The 13330-nt window shown below is 46.0% G+C and overlaps 1 protein-coding gene across 4 annotated transcripts in view; it reads left to right on the top strand.

The window, feature by feature from the left end:
- FARP1 (FERM, ARH/RhoGEF and pleckstrin domain protein 1) overlaps nt 1-13330 on the top strand; it is a 319687-nt gene that overhangs the window by 201999 nt on the left and 104358 nt on the right. For all 4 annotated transcript variants that reach the window (XM_064362215.1, XM_021667903.2, XM_021667905.2 and 1 more), the window contains exon 3: nt 4228-4332. In XM_064362215.1, the coding sequence (XP_064218285.1) occupies nt 4228-4332 (105 nt within the window). The remainder of the gene's footprint in view (nt 1-4227; nt 4333-13330) is intronic.

Below are 13330 nucleotides of genomic sequence, written 5' to 3'. Positions count from 1 at the left end.
AGGATCAATTTGTCATTTATTAGCTAGATCCTAAGTCTCTGCTGCAAACCCCTGACACTGCAGGTAGTTAATCATCATTGCTTCACTTGTCTGGAGTGTGCACTGCTGGGGCGAGGCTGCAGGTTCTAGGACTCAACACGCCCTCATATCACCAAAATGTGCACCATACATTCACAGAAACCTCTGCTGGCTCCATGAAGTACCCAGTGTAGATGCAAACTCTCCTTCTCCTCTCTTCTAAAGCACTCACTTTAATGCCACGTCCATAAAGACATTCATTGTGTATTAGTTTTTGTTTTGTTTTTTACTTTTTGAGATTTCTAGTGTTGAATTGTTAAGTCTCATTTCCCAAACTCTGTAAATCTAGATGAAGTTATCAAATTCCCTTAGTTCCAGGAATTCTTAGGGAAACGTGAGTGCTTGCCAGCTGGTCAGATAATTGGTGGTTTATTTTCATCACAAATAGGAAAGTCAAGAGTTGTGAGAAAGAAGGTTGTGAAACTGGAATGTGTTCTTCCTTTAAAAGAAAATCTGAGAGTATGGGAATTCTTCCACAAATTCTTATCCTTTGGCCCATTTTCATAATGTTGTTTTTTCCAGGCTGGAGTATAGTGGCTCACTGCAGCCTCCACCTCCCGGATTCAAGCTATTCTCCTGTCTCAGCCTCCTGGCAGCTGGGATTACAGACGCGCACCACTACACCTGGCTAATTTCTGTATTTTTAATAGAGTTGGGGTTTCACCATGTTGGCCAGGCTGGTCTCGAACTCCTGACCTCAAATGATCCACCCACCTCGGCCTTGCAAAGTGCTGGGAATACAGGTGTGAGCCACCGCCTGGTCTATAATGTTCTTATTAATGTCTACAGATTTTGCTGGAGTGAGAGGTGGACCCAGAATTAGTTGCTGTTCATAAGTTAACCACGCAGCTCTTGGCAGCTAGTCTGGGGACTCAAACCCAAGATCAGGGACTGGAATAGAGCAGGGCATCGCTCCCTTCCTTAACCTAGGTGGGAAATGCTACTCTGATCCTGTACGTTGGAAACAGGGCACATTGCTGTAGCAAAATAAGATTGGTGGAAAATAAGACTGGTAACCAGCGATCCATTCTGCTCTCCTGAGCTGTTTCCTCTGGATAACCATGCCTGGAGAATAGGAGAGCTTGTCGGGGAAGAAGGGGGTTCCACATGATCACATGTGACTCCTGACATTCATGCAGGTGGGATGACTCTGCCAATGATCCTTGGACCAGGCATTTCAGGTCTGGAGAGTTTGGAATCATCCGTAGAGAATGTGCATCTCCTGGATTGCAGTGAGGGCGAGTGTGGGGGTGTAAAGTGACATCTGTTTAAAAAAAACAAAACCCAAAAGGTGCTTCATGTTGAACATCAAGCAGCGTCTTTCTTGGCTCCTCTGTTCATGCTGGTCCAGGCTCATGGACGCGCCCATCCGTGTCCTCGGCAGGCTTTGACTCCTGCTGCCACTCAGTCTCCTGGGTTACTAATTGGTTCCTAAAATGCTCTGCTTGTCTCAGGGAAGAGGGGAGAAGTATAAAACAAGTAACTGGATGGCCGCGTTTTGGAAGCGTTTGTTTCCCAAGATTTGACCTATATGGTGGAATTGATCCATTTTACTATCAGTCTCTGGGAATGTACATAATGAAGAGAAACTGAGGCATATGATTCTGAGCTCTTCAGGGTAGAACTCGAGTTCCTATGTATAATATTCCCTTTCCCTGTAGATCCAGTGTATAGAAAATTCATAAATAGTATTACTTTCAGCAGACATTGATTGATTGCCAGGTGCTGTGCTAGGCAATAAGAATACAAAGATGAAAAAGTGGCCTGAAATTAATTGGGGACGTAGACACATAGATACTAAACCATCTGTAATACAGTGGACTGGATAACTGTTATTGAGTTGTTCATTCATTTCAACAAAATCAGTTGGTGGTTAGGCATTGTGATACAGAGATGAAAAAAATACAGTCTTTCCCTTCAATCCTGATATAGTCTTGTTGAGGTAGAGCAGGGTGTTACTGGAATGTAAAGAAGGAAACCATCCATGTCATATTTGTGGAGAAGGAGAGAGGCACAGGGACAGGGCTTTGACTGTCACAAGAAAAGGCCTGGGGTCATGAGTTGAAAAGTTAACGTTCACAGAAAACCTGTCCACAAATATTTATAACAGCTGTATTCATAATTGCCAAAACTGGAAGCAACCAAAATGTCCTTCAGTAGATGAATGAACTGTGTTACATCCAGACAGTGAAATGTTATTCCTCAGTAAAAATAAACAAGCTGGCCGGGCGTGGTGGCTCACGCCTGTAATCCCAGCACTTTGGGAGGCCGAGGTGGGTGGATCACCTGAGGTCAGGAGTTCAAGACCAGCCTGGCCAACATGATGAAACCCTATCTCTACTAAAAATACAAAAAATTAGCCTGGCATGATGGCTGTTGCCTGTAATCCCAGCTACCTGGGAGACTGAGGCAGGAGAATTGCTTGAGCCCAGGAGGTGGAGGCTGCAGTGAACTTAGATTGTGCCATTGTACTCCAGCCTGGGCGACAAAAGCAAGACTCATGAATGAATGAATGAATGAATGAATGAATGAATGAGCAAGCAAGCAAGCAAGCTAGCTAAACTCTTCCGGGTAGAACTTGAGTTCTTATGTATAATATTCCCTTTCCCTGTAGATCCAGTGTATAGAAAATTGATGAATAGTATTGATTTCAGCAGACATTGATTGATTGCCAGGTGCTGTGCTAGGCAATAAGAATACAAAGATGAAAAAGTGGCCTGAAATTAATTGGGGACGTAGACACATAGATACTAAATCATCTGTAATACAGTGGAATGGATAACTCGGTAGCTAGCTAGCTACCGGGCCACAAAAAGACACGGAGGGGGCCAGACATGGTGGCTCAGACCAATAATCCCAGCACTTTGGGAGGCCGAGGTGAGCAGATCACCTGAGATCAGGTGTTGGAGACCAGCCTGGCCAACATGGTGAAACCTCGTCTCTACTAAAAATACAAAAAAATTAGCCGGTGTCGGGGTGGGTGCCTGTAATCCCAGCTACTCAGCAGGCTGAGGGAGGAGAATTGCTTGAGCCTAGAAGGTGGAGGCTGTAGTCAGCTGAGATCTTGCCATTGCATTCCAGCCTGGGTGACAAAAGCATGACTCTGTCTCAATAAATAAATAAATAAGCTACCGAGCCATAAAAAGACATGGAGGGGGCCGGGCACAGTGGCTCACATCTGTAATTCCAGTACTTTCGGAGGCTGAGGCAGGCAGATCACCTGAGTTCGGGAGTTTGAGACCAGTCTGGCCAACATGGGACCCCGCTGCTACTAAAAATACAAAATTAGCCAGGTGTGGTGGCGCATGCCTGTAATTCCAGCTACTTGGGAGGCTGAGGCAGGAGAATTGCTTGAACCCAGTAGGCGGAGGTTGCAGTGAGCTGAGATTGTTCAGTTGCACTCCAGCCTGGTCAACAAGAGCGAAACTCCATCTCAAAAAAAAACAGACATGGAGGGACTTTATATGCATATTCCTGAATGAAAGAAGGCAGTCCTTGAAGGCTACATACCGTAAGAGTCCAGCTAGATGACATTCTGGAAAAGGCAAACTATAGAGACGGTAAGATCAGTGGTCGCCAGAGATGAAGGGGAGGAGGGGATGAGCAGCTGGAAAACAGGATTTTTAGGGTGAAACTCATGTAATGCAGTGAAACTATTCTGTATGATACTGTAATGCAGACAGGTCACAACACTTTTGTCATAGAACTTCACAGCACACAGAGTAGCCTTATGTGAGTTATGGAGGGCTAGTGATGATACTGTATCAATATTGGCCCCACTGTTGTAGCAAATCTCTACCACTAGTGTTAATAATGGGGACACTGTGTGGTGGGAAGAACTTTTTGTTCAACTTTTTGTAAACCTAAAACTACTCTGAAAAGATAGTCGATTAATTAAAAAAGTGGGGAGGAGCGATGCCTGGGATTGGAGTGGGAAGAAAATGCTAAGAGATTTGCATCCAGTTTTGGGAACAGCAGGCACGGGGGCACGGAGGTGTCGACGGGGCTGGTGTTCCTGGTGCCACGGAGGTGGCGGTGGCAAGCTGTGAAGGACCCGTAGACGGGAATCCAGCGGTTTCCCGCAGCAAGCTGTGGTTTGTTTTCATCCCTGCCTGCCTCAGGGTTAACCCCCGTTGTTTCTGCCCACAGCAAAGAGCTCCTGGGAAGGTGCTGCTGGATGCCGTTTGCAGCCACCTCAACCTCGTGGAAGGTGACTATTTTGGCCTCGAGTTTCCTGATCACAAAAAGATCACGGTAGGTGATGTCAACTTAATGTTGCTATTTTACTGTCTGTTCATCTTGGTGGGGGGATGGGCAGGGCAGTGAAATAATTGGTGCTTTTCTGTGGTCATGTAGAAATAGAGGGAAAAACACCGGAAAGCCCTCATTAATATGTTGTATAATAAAAATATTCACGCATATGATTAGCAAGTCCAAAGCAGGTACACAGTGATCACTGCCCTCCCACCTCTGCCTCCAGAAGCCGTTACCTTGTGAATACACATACCCTTGAGTATATTTCTGATAAATTCTGTGTAGATGCATATGCAAACATGTATCTTTGAAATACACAAATGTGAGGAAATAATATAGTGCCCTCTGCTTTCCCTCCCTGCTCCAGGGAAATCTTTCCTTTTCAGCACACGGAGTCCATTTCCTTCTTTTTCATGGCTGCACGCCATTCCACCAAAGGGATATGTGTAATTTACAACTTCCATTGTCAATGATGGAATACTTGGCTTTTTTCAGTATTTGCTATTACCAATGTTGCCCCAGAGAACTGAGTACCACATTTCTGTTCGTGCTCGTAGCCAGGTGTTCAGTTGTTCAAATCCAGTAGCGCCGAATTACCCAATCAGTGGGTCCAACCATTTTAAAATTGTTAAATATGTCAGATTTTTCTGGAAAAAGGTTTCGCCAAATTGAATTCAAAAGGTAGAGCATAGCTTCCTGGTATTTTTTTTTTTAAATCTCTTTGGGTTGACGGCGCTTACTTAATCCTATATCTGAATCTACCCTTTTTTTTTTTTTTTTTCTTTTTGGAGATGGAGTTTTGCTCTTGTTGCCCAGGCTGGAGTGTAGTGGTGCAATCTTGGCTCACTGCAACCTCCAACTCCCAGGTTCAAGCGATTCTCCTGCCTCAGTCTCCAGAGTAGCTGGGATTACAGGTGCCCACCACCACACCCAGCTAATTTTGTACTTTTAGTAGAGACGAGGTTTCTCCATATTGGCCAGATTGGTCTCAAACTCCCAACCTCAGGGGATCCGCCCGCCTCGGCCTCCCAGAGTGCTAGGATTACAGGCGTGAGCCACCACGCACGGCCTGAATCTACCTTTTATTATTAGGCACCTTTTGGGGCTGTAAGTTCATTGGCTATGTTTTTATTCTTTGATTCTATCCATGCTGAGTTCCTGGAACTTCTACTGGTCCCTGCACAGCAGATTCAGTAGTGAGGGAGACACAGGGAATTTATGATCCAGGTGGGGAGCCCTGCAAATAAAGGATGTGTGACAGGGGCTCCCCGAGAGCGGTAGTGCGGGGCAGTGGGGATAACAAACGCCATTCGAGTTCAGGAGAGCCTTCTGCAAACCCGCGTCCCGGGAGACCAGGAGGACTTGATCTAATAGAGAGAATGTACCAGATAGACGAGGCACCCCATGTACAAAAACTAGAAAGCAAGTGGGCTATTCAGGAGCCTGCAGAGGCCAGAATTGAGAGGGACAAGGAGAAGGGCAATGGTAAAGGCAGTGAGAGAAGGAAGGTTGAAAGCTCAGCAGGGAGCCGTGTGGTGAAGGGCTTTCTATGCTGTTGCAGTCAGGAGAAATAAGCCACATGTGCAATTTTAACTTTTCTAGCAATATGATAAAAAGGTCAAACGAGCAGGTGAAATTCACTTTAAAATATATTTTATATAACCTCATATATCCAGAAACATTGTCCTTTGAACACACAGTCAGCCTAAATAACTATGATGAGAGATTTTCACGCTGTCTGTTTTGCCCGTGAAGTCTTCAAATCTGGTGTGTATGTGACACCTCAGCACCTCTTGCTTCCGACTAACCATGTCTCAAGTGCTGGGTCATCACATTGAGCCAAGGGTTTTCTATTGGCCCCCCCAGTTCTATACTCAAACTAATGCGTTTGAGAAGCTGTTAATGCTTTTATAAGAGAGTGTGATATGATCTGAATTCTGGTTTAGAACGAGAACTGGGCTGGGTGCAGTGGCTCACGCCTGTAATCCCAGCACTTTGGGAGGACCAGGAGGACACATCACGAGGTCAGGAGATTGAGACCATCCTGGCTAACATGGTGAAACCCCGCCTCTACTAAAATACAAAAAATTACCTGGGCATAGTGGCACGTGCCTGTAGTCCCAACTACTCGGGAGGCTGAGGCAGGGGAATCACCTGAACCCGGGAGGTGGAAGTTGCAGTGAGGCGAGATTGTGTCATTGCACTGCAGCCTGGGTGACAGAGTGAGACTCTCTCTGAAATAATATATAAGAATACAATACAATATAGTATAGTTAAGTTAAATTAAATTGAAATAGAACCAGACTGGTGTCAAGAAAGCCATTAGGCTCTAGCAGTTAGTCTGGCTGCAAATGGTGCTGGCTAGAAGAAAGGGAAACTTGAGGGGCTGGCAGGAGCTGGATGGATTCCGGAGATTGGGGTTGGGGGCAGTAGGAGAGGATGTGGTTGAATGAATACACTTGTGTAGGAGAGGGCTCAGAGTGGCTCAGTTTTCCAGCTTTGCAGTCTGAGTGGACAGTAGTGCCCATCCCTGGGGAAGACCATGCTCGGGGGTGAAGATGAGTCCCATGCCAGCTTGAGGAGGCAGGGTCATCCGTGGCATTCAGTGGAGACATCCAGCAGGCAGTGCCAGAAGGTGTATTTCCTGGAGCACAGGAAAGAGATCTGGGTAGAAATTTGGATTCAGGAATCTTATAATTGTTACGAATGTCCGTGGAAGCTGTGAAATGGGATGAGAAAGTTCATTGTGAAGAGAAGGTGGCCGCAGGTGGCACGGCAGCATGTAAGGGCAGAGCCCTCAGAGGTGGTGCAGATGGAGACCGCCGCAGAGCAGAGCAGAACAGGTGGCGAATGAGCGGATCTGTCAAGGGCCTAAAAATGAGAGCAAGGTGTATTTTCTCAGATTCTTCCCACCTCCAAACACTCGGTCGTTTTCTAGTTTGTACTTTAAATCCTAGCTTCCCTGACTCCCAGCCCTTTTTCCAGTGTGGCACATGACCACAGACCTGCCAAATCTCATTCTGCATTCTCCTGTTCATCTAACAATTATTTTCTGCCTACCCTGTGTCTGGCATCAGACTTCACATGAAAAGTGAGATAAAGTGATAGCTAGCAAGAAGTAGTTCCAGTTTCCATTCATTAGGCATACACAGCATCTTAAGCGAGTCCGGGAAACAATTACAGTGTAGCAAGTTCTGTGGAATATTGTTTCACGCCCTTGTTTCGTGGTAAAATAATGATTCTTAAAACACCTGAAGATAGTGTTATCTCATTATTTCTAACAACCCTGTTCCGTGCCTGCCTGAATTCCTTGAAGCTCCTGATGGCTTTCCTGACTCCGATCTCGTCCAGTTCCAGTCGTGCAGGAGCTGTGTGTCCAAACCAGAAATTGGCGGTGGTGTTTGGGCTTCACAGCCGAGGGCACTAAGATGCTGAGAATTTCTGCATGTCTGAAGCTACCAGTTAGCTAACGGCACAGCTACAATTCTGTGTTCTCGTGACTCCAAGTTCAATTTTTTTCCCGTTCACCATAAGTGCTTCTCTTTTGTTAGAATTTGTAAGCTTATTTTGCTTTCTAGGTACGGGGCAGGGCTGACTTCTTTCAGGTTGTTACCAGGCTTCATTTTTATGATTTCACTCCTTTCTTACAATATTGTTTAGGAATATATTCAACTGCAAAATAAAAAAACCCACCGTCGATGACTTAAAGAAGTAAGTGCTTATTTGTCACACATCACACAAAGACCATTGCATGAGTACTTACGTGCTGGAGTGTTCCAGTCCCTGTGGGTACGGCAGCACACATGACCCACATTCCAGAGCAGGGGCCGCACCTTCCTAGTAAAGGGACAGATAGTACCTTACAGGCCATGCGGTCTCTGCTGCAGCTATTCAAGTCTCCCCTTCTTGTGCAAAAGCAGCCATAGATAATATGAGAAGGAATGTCTTTGTTCCAGCAGAACTTTGTATAACAGGAAGCCGTAGTCAGGCTCTAGAGAGCCGTAACTGCAGGCGCAGTGCTAGGTTCACATACAGTGTCTCATTTATTCCTGCACTGGCGCTTTATATCCCCTTTTGCTCATGAGGAAATTGAGGCTTAAAGAGGTTAAGTCTTTCTCCCAAAGGCACACAGCAAAGAAATGGGATTGAAGCTCGGATCTGTGTAGAACAAGGAGGCTGAGGTGGGTTGATCACAAGGTCAGGAGTTTGAGACCAGCCTGATGTCTCCACTGAACGCCATGGATGCCCCTGCCTTCTCTGTCAATTACAGAATTCCAGCCTGAGCCAGTGGCAGGAAATTATTATCATTATTATTATTATTATTTGAATCGGAGTCTCTGTTGCCCGGGCTGGAGTCAGTGGTGCGAGCTTGGCTGACTCCAACCTCTGCCTCCTGGGTTCAAGCGATTCTCCTGCATCAGTTTCCCAAGTAGCTGGGATTATAGGCGTCTACCACCACACCCAGCTAATTTTTGTATTTTTAGTAGAGACAGTTTTTTGTTTGTCTGTTTGTTTGTTTTTGAGACGGAGTCTCTTGCTCCGTTGCCCAGGCTGGAGTACAGTGGCGCGATCTCAGCTCATTGCTGTCTCTGCCTCCCGGGTTCAGGTGATTCTCCTGCCTCAGCCTCCTGAGTAGCTGGGTTTACAGACACGCACCACCACATCTGGCTAATTTTTTGTATTTTTAGTAGAGGCAGGGTTTCACCTTGTTGGTCAGGCTGGTCTCAGACTCCTGACTTTGTGATCCACCTGCCTCGGCCTCCCAAAGTACTGGGATTATAGGCGTGAGCCACCGCACCCAGCCGAGACAGGGTTTTACCATGTTGGCCAGACTGGTCTCAAACTCTTGACCTCAGGTGATCTACCCACCTCAATTTTTAAAAGTTGTTTTGAGGCCGAGTGTGGTGGCTCATGCCTGTAATCCCAACACTTTGGGAGGCCAAGAGAGGAGGATCACATACGGTCAGGAGTTCAAGACCAGCCTGGCCAAAATAGTAAAACACTGTCTCTACTAAAAATACAAAAATTGCTGGGTGTGGTGGCACACATCTGTAATCTCAGCTACTTGGGAGGCTGAGGCAGCAGAACCGCTTGAACTCAGGAGGCAGAGGTTGCAGTGAGCTGAGATCATTCCTCTGCACTCCAGTTTGGGTAACAGAGTGAGACTGTCTCAACAAAAAAAAGCAGTTCTTTGACAGAATCACTCTGTGATATTAGAGGGGATGGTGTAGATGACCAGAGGGGTTTTAGGGATTGCTGCCAGGGTCTTGGCTGTGTTCTCTCTCTTGATCTGGATGCTGGTTCCATGGGAACAACCAGTTTGTAAAAATCCAGCGAGCTCTGCACTTACAACATATGAAATCTATAACTTCAATAATAGTTTTTTGTTTTTTTTTTGAGATGAAGTTTCGCTGTTGTTACCCAGGCTGGAGTGCAATGGCGCGATCTCAGCTCACCGCAACCTCCGCCTCCTGGGTTCAAGCAATTCTCCTGCCTCAGCCTCCTGAGTAGCTGGGACTACAGGTGCGCACCACCGTGCCCAGCTAATTTTTGTATTTTTAGTAGAGATGAGGTTTCACCTTGTTGACCAGGATTCAATAATAGTTATAGATCCAAATGCAATGAAAATTCCGAAAATGCAAAGAAAGCACAGTGGCAGAGATGACCAGAGGGTCATCTGACAGAATCTGTTGTGGCAGAGCCACAGGCCAGTTATGCTTGTGTGGGCTGAGGAGGAGCATCTCACCCTGTGACAATCAGCAGCAGCAGCTGGATTTTCCCCTCCACCCACAGACACCATTGCTTGACAGTCTCTTAGCATGCAGCCCAGTGTCTGGGATCCATTAAAGTGTTCCAAAAGCATTATTTACGGAAACTTGTTACCGTCATCATCTCCACTGTTATCATTATTTTAAAAATTGTGGTCAGAAACAAATAACATAAAACGTATCATCTTAACCATTTGTATGTGTGTAGTTCAGAAGTGTTAACTACACACACTTTGTTGTAGAGCAGATCCCTAGAATTTTTTTATCTTGTGGGATGGAAACTACACCCGTTAAAAAACTCCCCAGTTCCCTTTCCCCACCCCTGTTCTTCTTTCTGTTACTAAGAGTCTTCTTTAGACGCTTCATCAAGTAAGTGGAATCATGCGGTCTTTGTCTTTTCGTGACTGGCTTATTTCACTCAGCATAATGTCCTCGAGGCTCATCTGTGCGGTGGCATGCGACAGGAGTTCCCTTGGTTTTAAGGCGGAGTGCCATTTCCGTTGTGTGTATTCACCGCGTCTCCGGTATCCATTCCTCCGCGGATGGACACTTAGGTTGCTGTCAACTCTTGGCCGTCGTGAGCCATACTGCAATGAACATGGGTGTGCCGTCACTTATTTTTTAATACCACTGTTGTGACTGTCACCTCTGCCAGTCTTTATTTTGGAGACTGCACCTATCTTCCTACCTGAGAAAAAGCATGGTTTGTCTCAAAATGCCCAGTCATAGGGATGTAACAACTGGGTTCACCCATTTCTCTGTGTGTGACGCGTGGGAAACTGGTTTCCTCAAAGCACCAGGCTGTCAGGTTGCGAATCCTTGTCTCTAGGTGATAAGTTGTTGAATTTAGGCAGCTTGAATTTCTGCCCAGCCTTCTGTCTTTCTTCTCATCATTTCTGTCATGTATTTACCCAAGTCAGAGCCTTATTCATGGTAAGGATGTGAAGGAGTTTAACGGGAAAACAAGCGTTTTTCCTTATTTAAGATGTGTTTCTCAAGATTGTAAATAAACTAGTGACCATTATGAAATAATCAATTATGTTCTACCCTTAAATAGACTTGTCCCAAGGCTTGTCAATTCAAAGAGTTCCTTGTGGTGTTGACACGCCAGCTTGGCTTGCTCTGGTCCTTGGCTCTTGTCCTGTTCTTGCTGTTGTCCAGCACTGCCCCTAAAGGATCACTCCACAGAACAGAAAAGTGTTTTAATCAGCTGTTTAAAAGTATGGATTGAGCTTTCCATGGCAGAAACACTATTGATCCTGAGAATCAAGACCCTGTACTTAATATGCCTGCTAATTGGTACATACAGTCTGAAGGCTGGGAAAGGGCCAGAAAACCATTAGATTGCCATGGAGGCGGGCTCCGGGAGCTAACCAGGGGATTCCCTCGAAACTGACTTTGCAGGATTCTTGCTAAAACTGGGCACAGAAGCCTGTGGCTTAGGCCTCATGGAGAAGAGGAGGAGGCTGGCTAAAGTTGAGTCCAGGAAAGTGCCTTAGTTACATTCAACTCTGTCTTCGCAGAACAGAAATAGCCATAGACAATGTGAAATGAATGGACGTGGCTGTGTTCCAATGCAACTTTATTCATGGGCATGGAGATGTGGTTTTCATATAGTTTTCACATATTGCAAAATGTGATTCTTTTGATTTTTTTTTTTTTTAATCACTTGAAAATGTAAAAACCAGTCTCTACTTCGACCTGTGCCAGAACAGGCAGGAGGCTGGCCGGATGTGGCCCATGTGCATTAGTTAGCCAGTCTCTGTGGTAGGTGTTTTATCACACAGATTGTACAGTGAGCGAATCCAGAGAAGTAATGTGCCCAGCCCTTAACAGTGAAGTGTGTGACCAGGATCCACACACAGCCTGTCTTTCCAAAGCTCATATTCTCTATGTCGCACGTGGCTGCCTCGCCTCGGATCTCCTGTCTAAAAGAGCTGCACAAACCGTAAGAGTAGAGATAGTTGTATGTGGAAGATGTATCTCATTGGCCTATTGCGGATAGCTGGAAAAGCTTTGCATTGCGACTTGTAAATCTGCCTAAACATTCTCTTTGTCATTTACCTGCTAGGTTGATTAACTTCCTTGAGATTGCACTTCATCTGAGAAATGAGAGGAATCAGTGACCATTTTACAAGGTTTTCATGAAGGCTAATCAGATACTTCACAATGATGAGCCCAGCAGGTCTCATGGCACATAATAGGCACTCAGATATCTGTTGTATTTCATTTTTGCAATCTAACTCAGAAATCAATGAAGCCAACCTACCACTGTTTTATTAAAATGGCATTGCTCACTAGCCTGATAAAAACAATTTTGATTTCTTATCCATAAATACTGGTGAAGCTCCAGGAAGAAGATTGTCACCTTGTCATTCATTTTCTGTCCTCTGTGCTAGGAGAGGAGCTTTGTCAGTAGCAGGCCTACTTTTGAGGGATGGGAGGTCATGGAAATGGCGGCTGCCAGAATGACAGGCATCCCTCGCTGGAGGTTTCTAGCGAAAGTCAGACACACCCCCTTCATCTGTGCTTAGCCGCAGCCTCTGCCCTCGCTTCTTCCTAGGGGACTGAAGACCTGAGGTGAAGAGGGGCTTTTTGAGGAATGTGGCAGGTGTAAAGAATGAAGAATGTCGCAGGACTGAGGACAGCCTGCAGGTGTGGGAAGCCAGCAGAGGTGAGGTTGTACAGCGGCTCTGTCACCTCGAGGGGCAGCCCTGTCTGATGGTGGCTGTGTTGACAGGCAGGTCCCAGGGGAGGCAGAGCTCCCCTTAAGCAGAGTCTGGGAGGACCGGCTCCTTGAAAATAGAGTGAGGGTGATGTTCCAGCTCTCCAATGGGAAGGAGAATACATGATTTTGGGGGCTTCTGGGGGGATTTGTTTTGTTTTGTTTAATTAATAGATTTAATATTTGTAGAGCAGTTTTAAGTTTGCCAAAAAATTAAGCAGAAAGCACAGAGGTTCCTATATGCTGCTCCTGCTCTGTCCCTCCATAGTGTCCCCTGTTCCTGGTACCGTGCCTTAGTGTGGCCTGTGTGGCCTCGCTGATGGGCCAGCGTCCATACAGTATCATTCACTCATTCACTGCGGTCCAAACTTGACGTGACGCTTCACTCTTGCTGCTGTACACTCTGTGGGTTTTGACACATGTATCCAGACATGCGCCCACCACGACAGTATTACACAGAGCTGTGTGACGGCCCCAGTCCTTCCCTGTGCTCCAGTTCCTCCCT

Source organism: Aotus nancymaae, unplaced genomic scaffold (assembly GCF_030222135.1).
Source record: "Aotus nancymaae isolate 86718 unplaced genomic scaffold, 86718_ANA_hifiasm-v0.15.2.pri h1tg000048l, whole genome shotgun sequence".
In the NCBI taxonomy this organism is placed as follows: domain Eukaryota; kingdom Metazoa; phylum Chordata; class Mammalia; order Primates; family Aotidae; genus Aotus; species Aotus nancymaae.
Note: the sequence above shows the minus strand (reverse complement) of the source record. Positions and strands in the feature narration are given on the sequence as shown.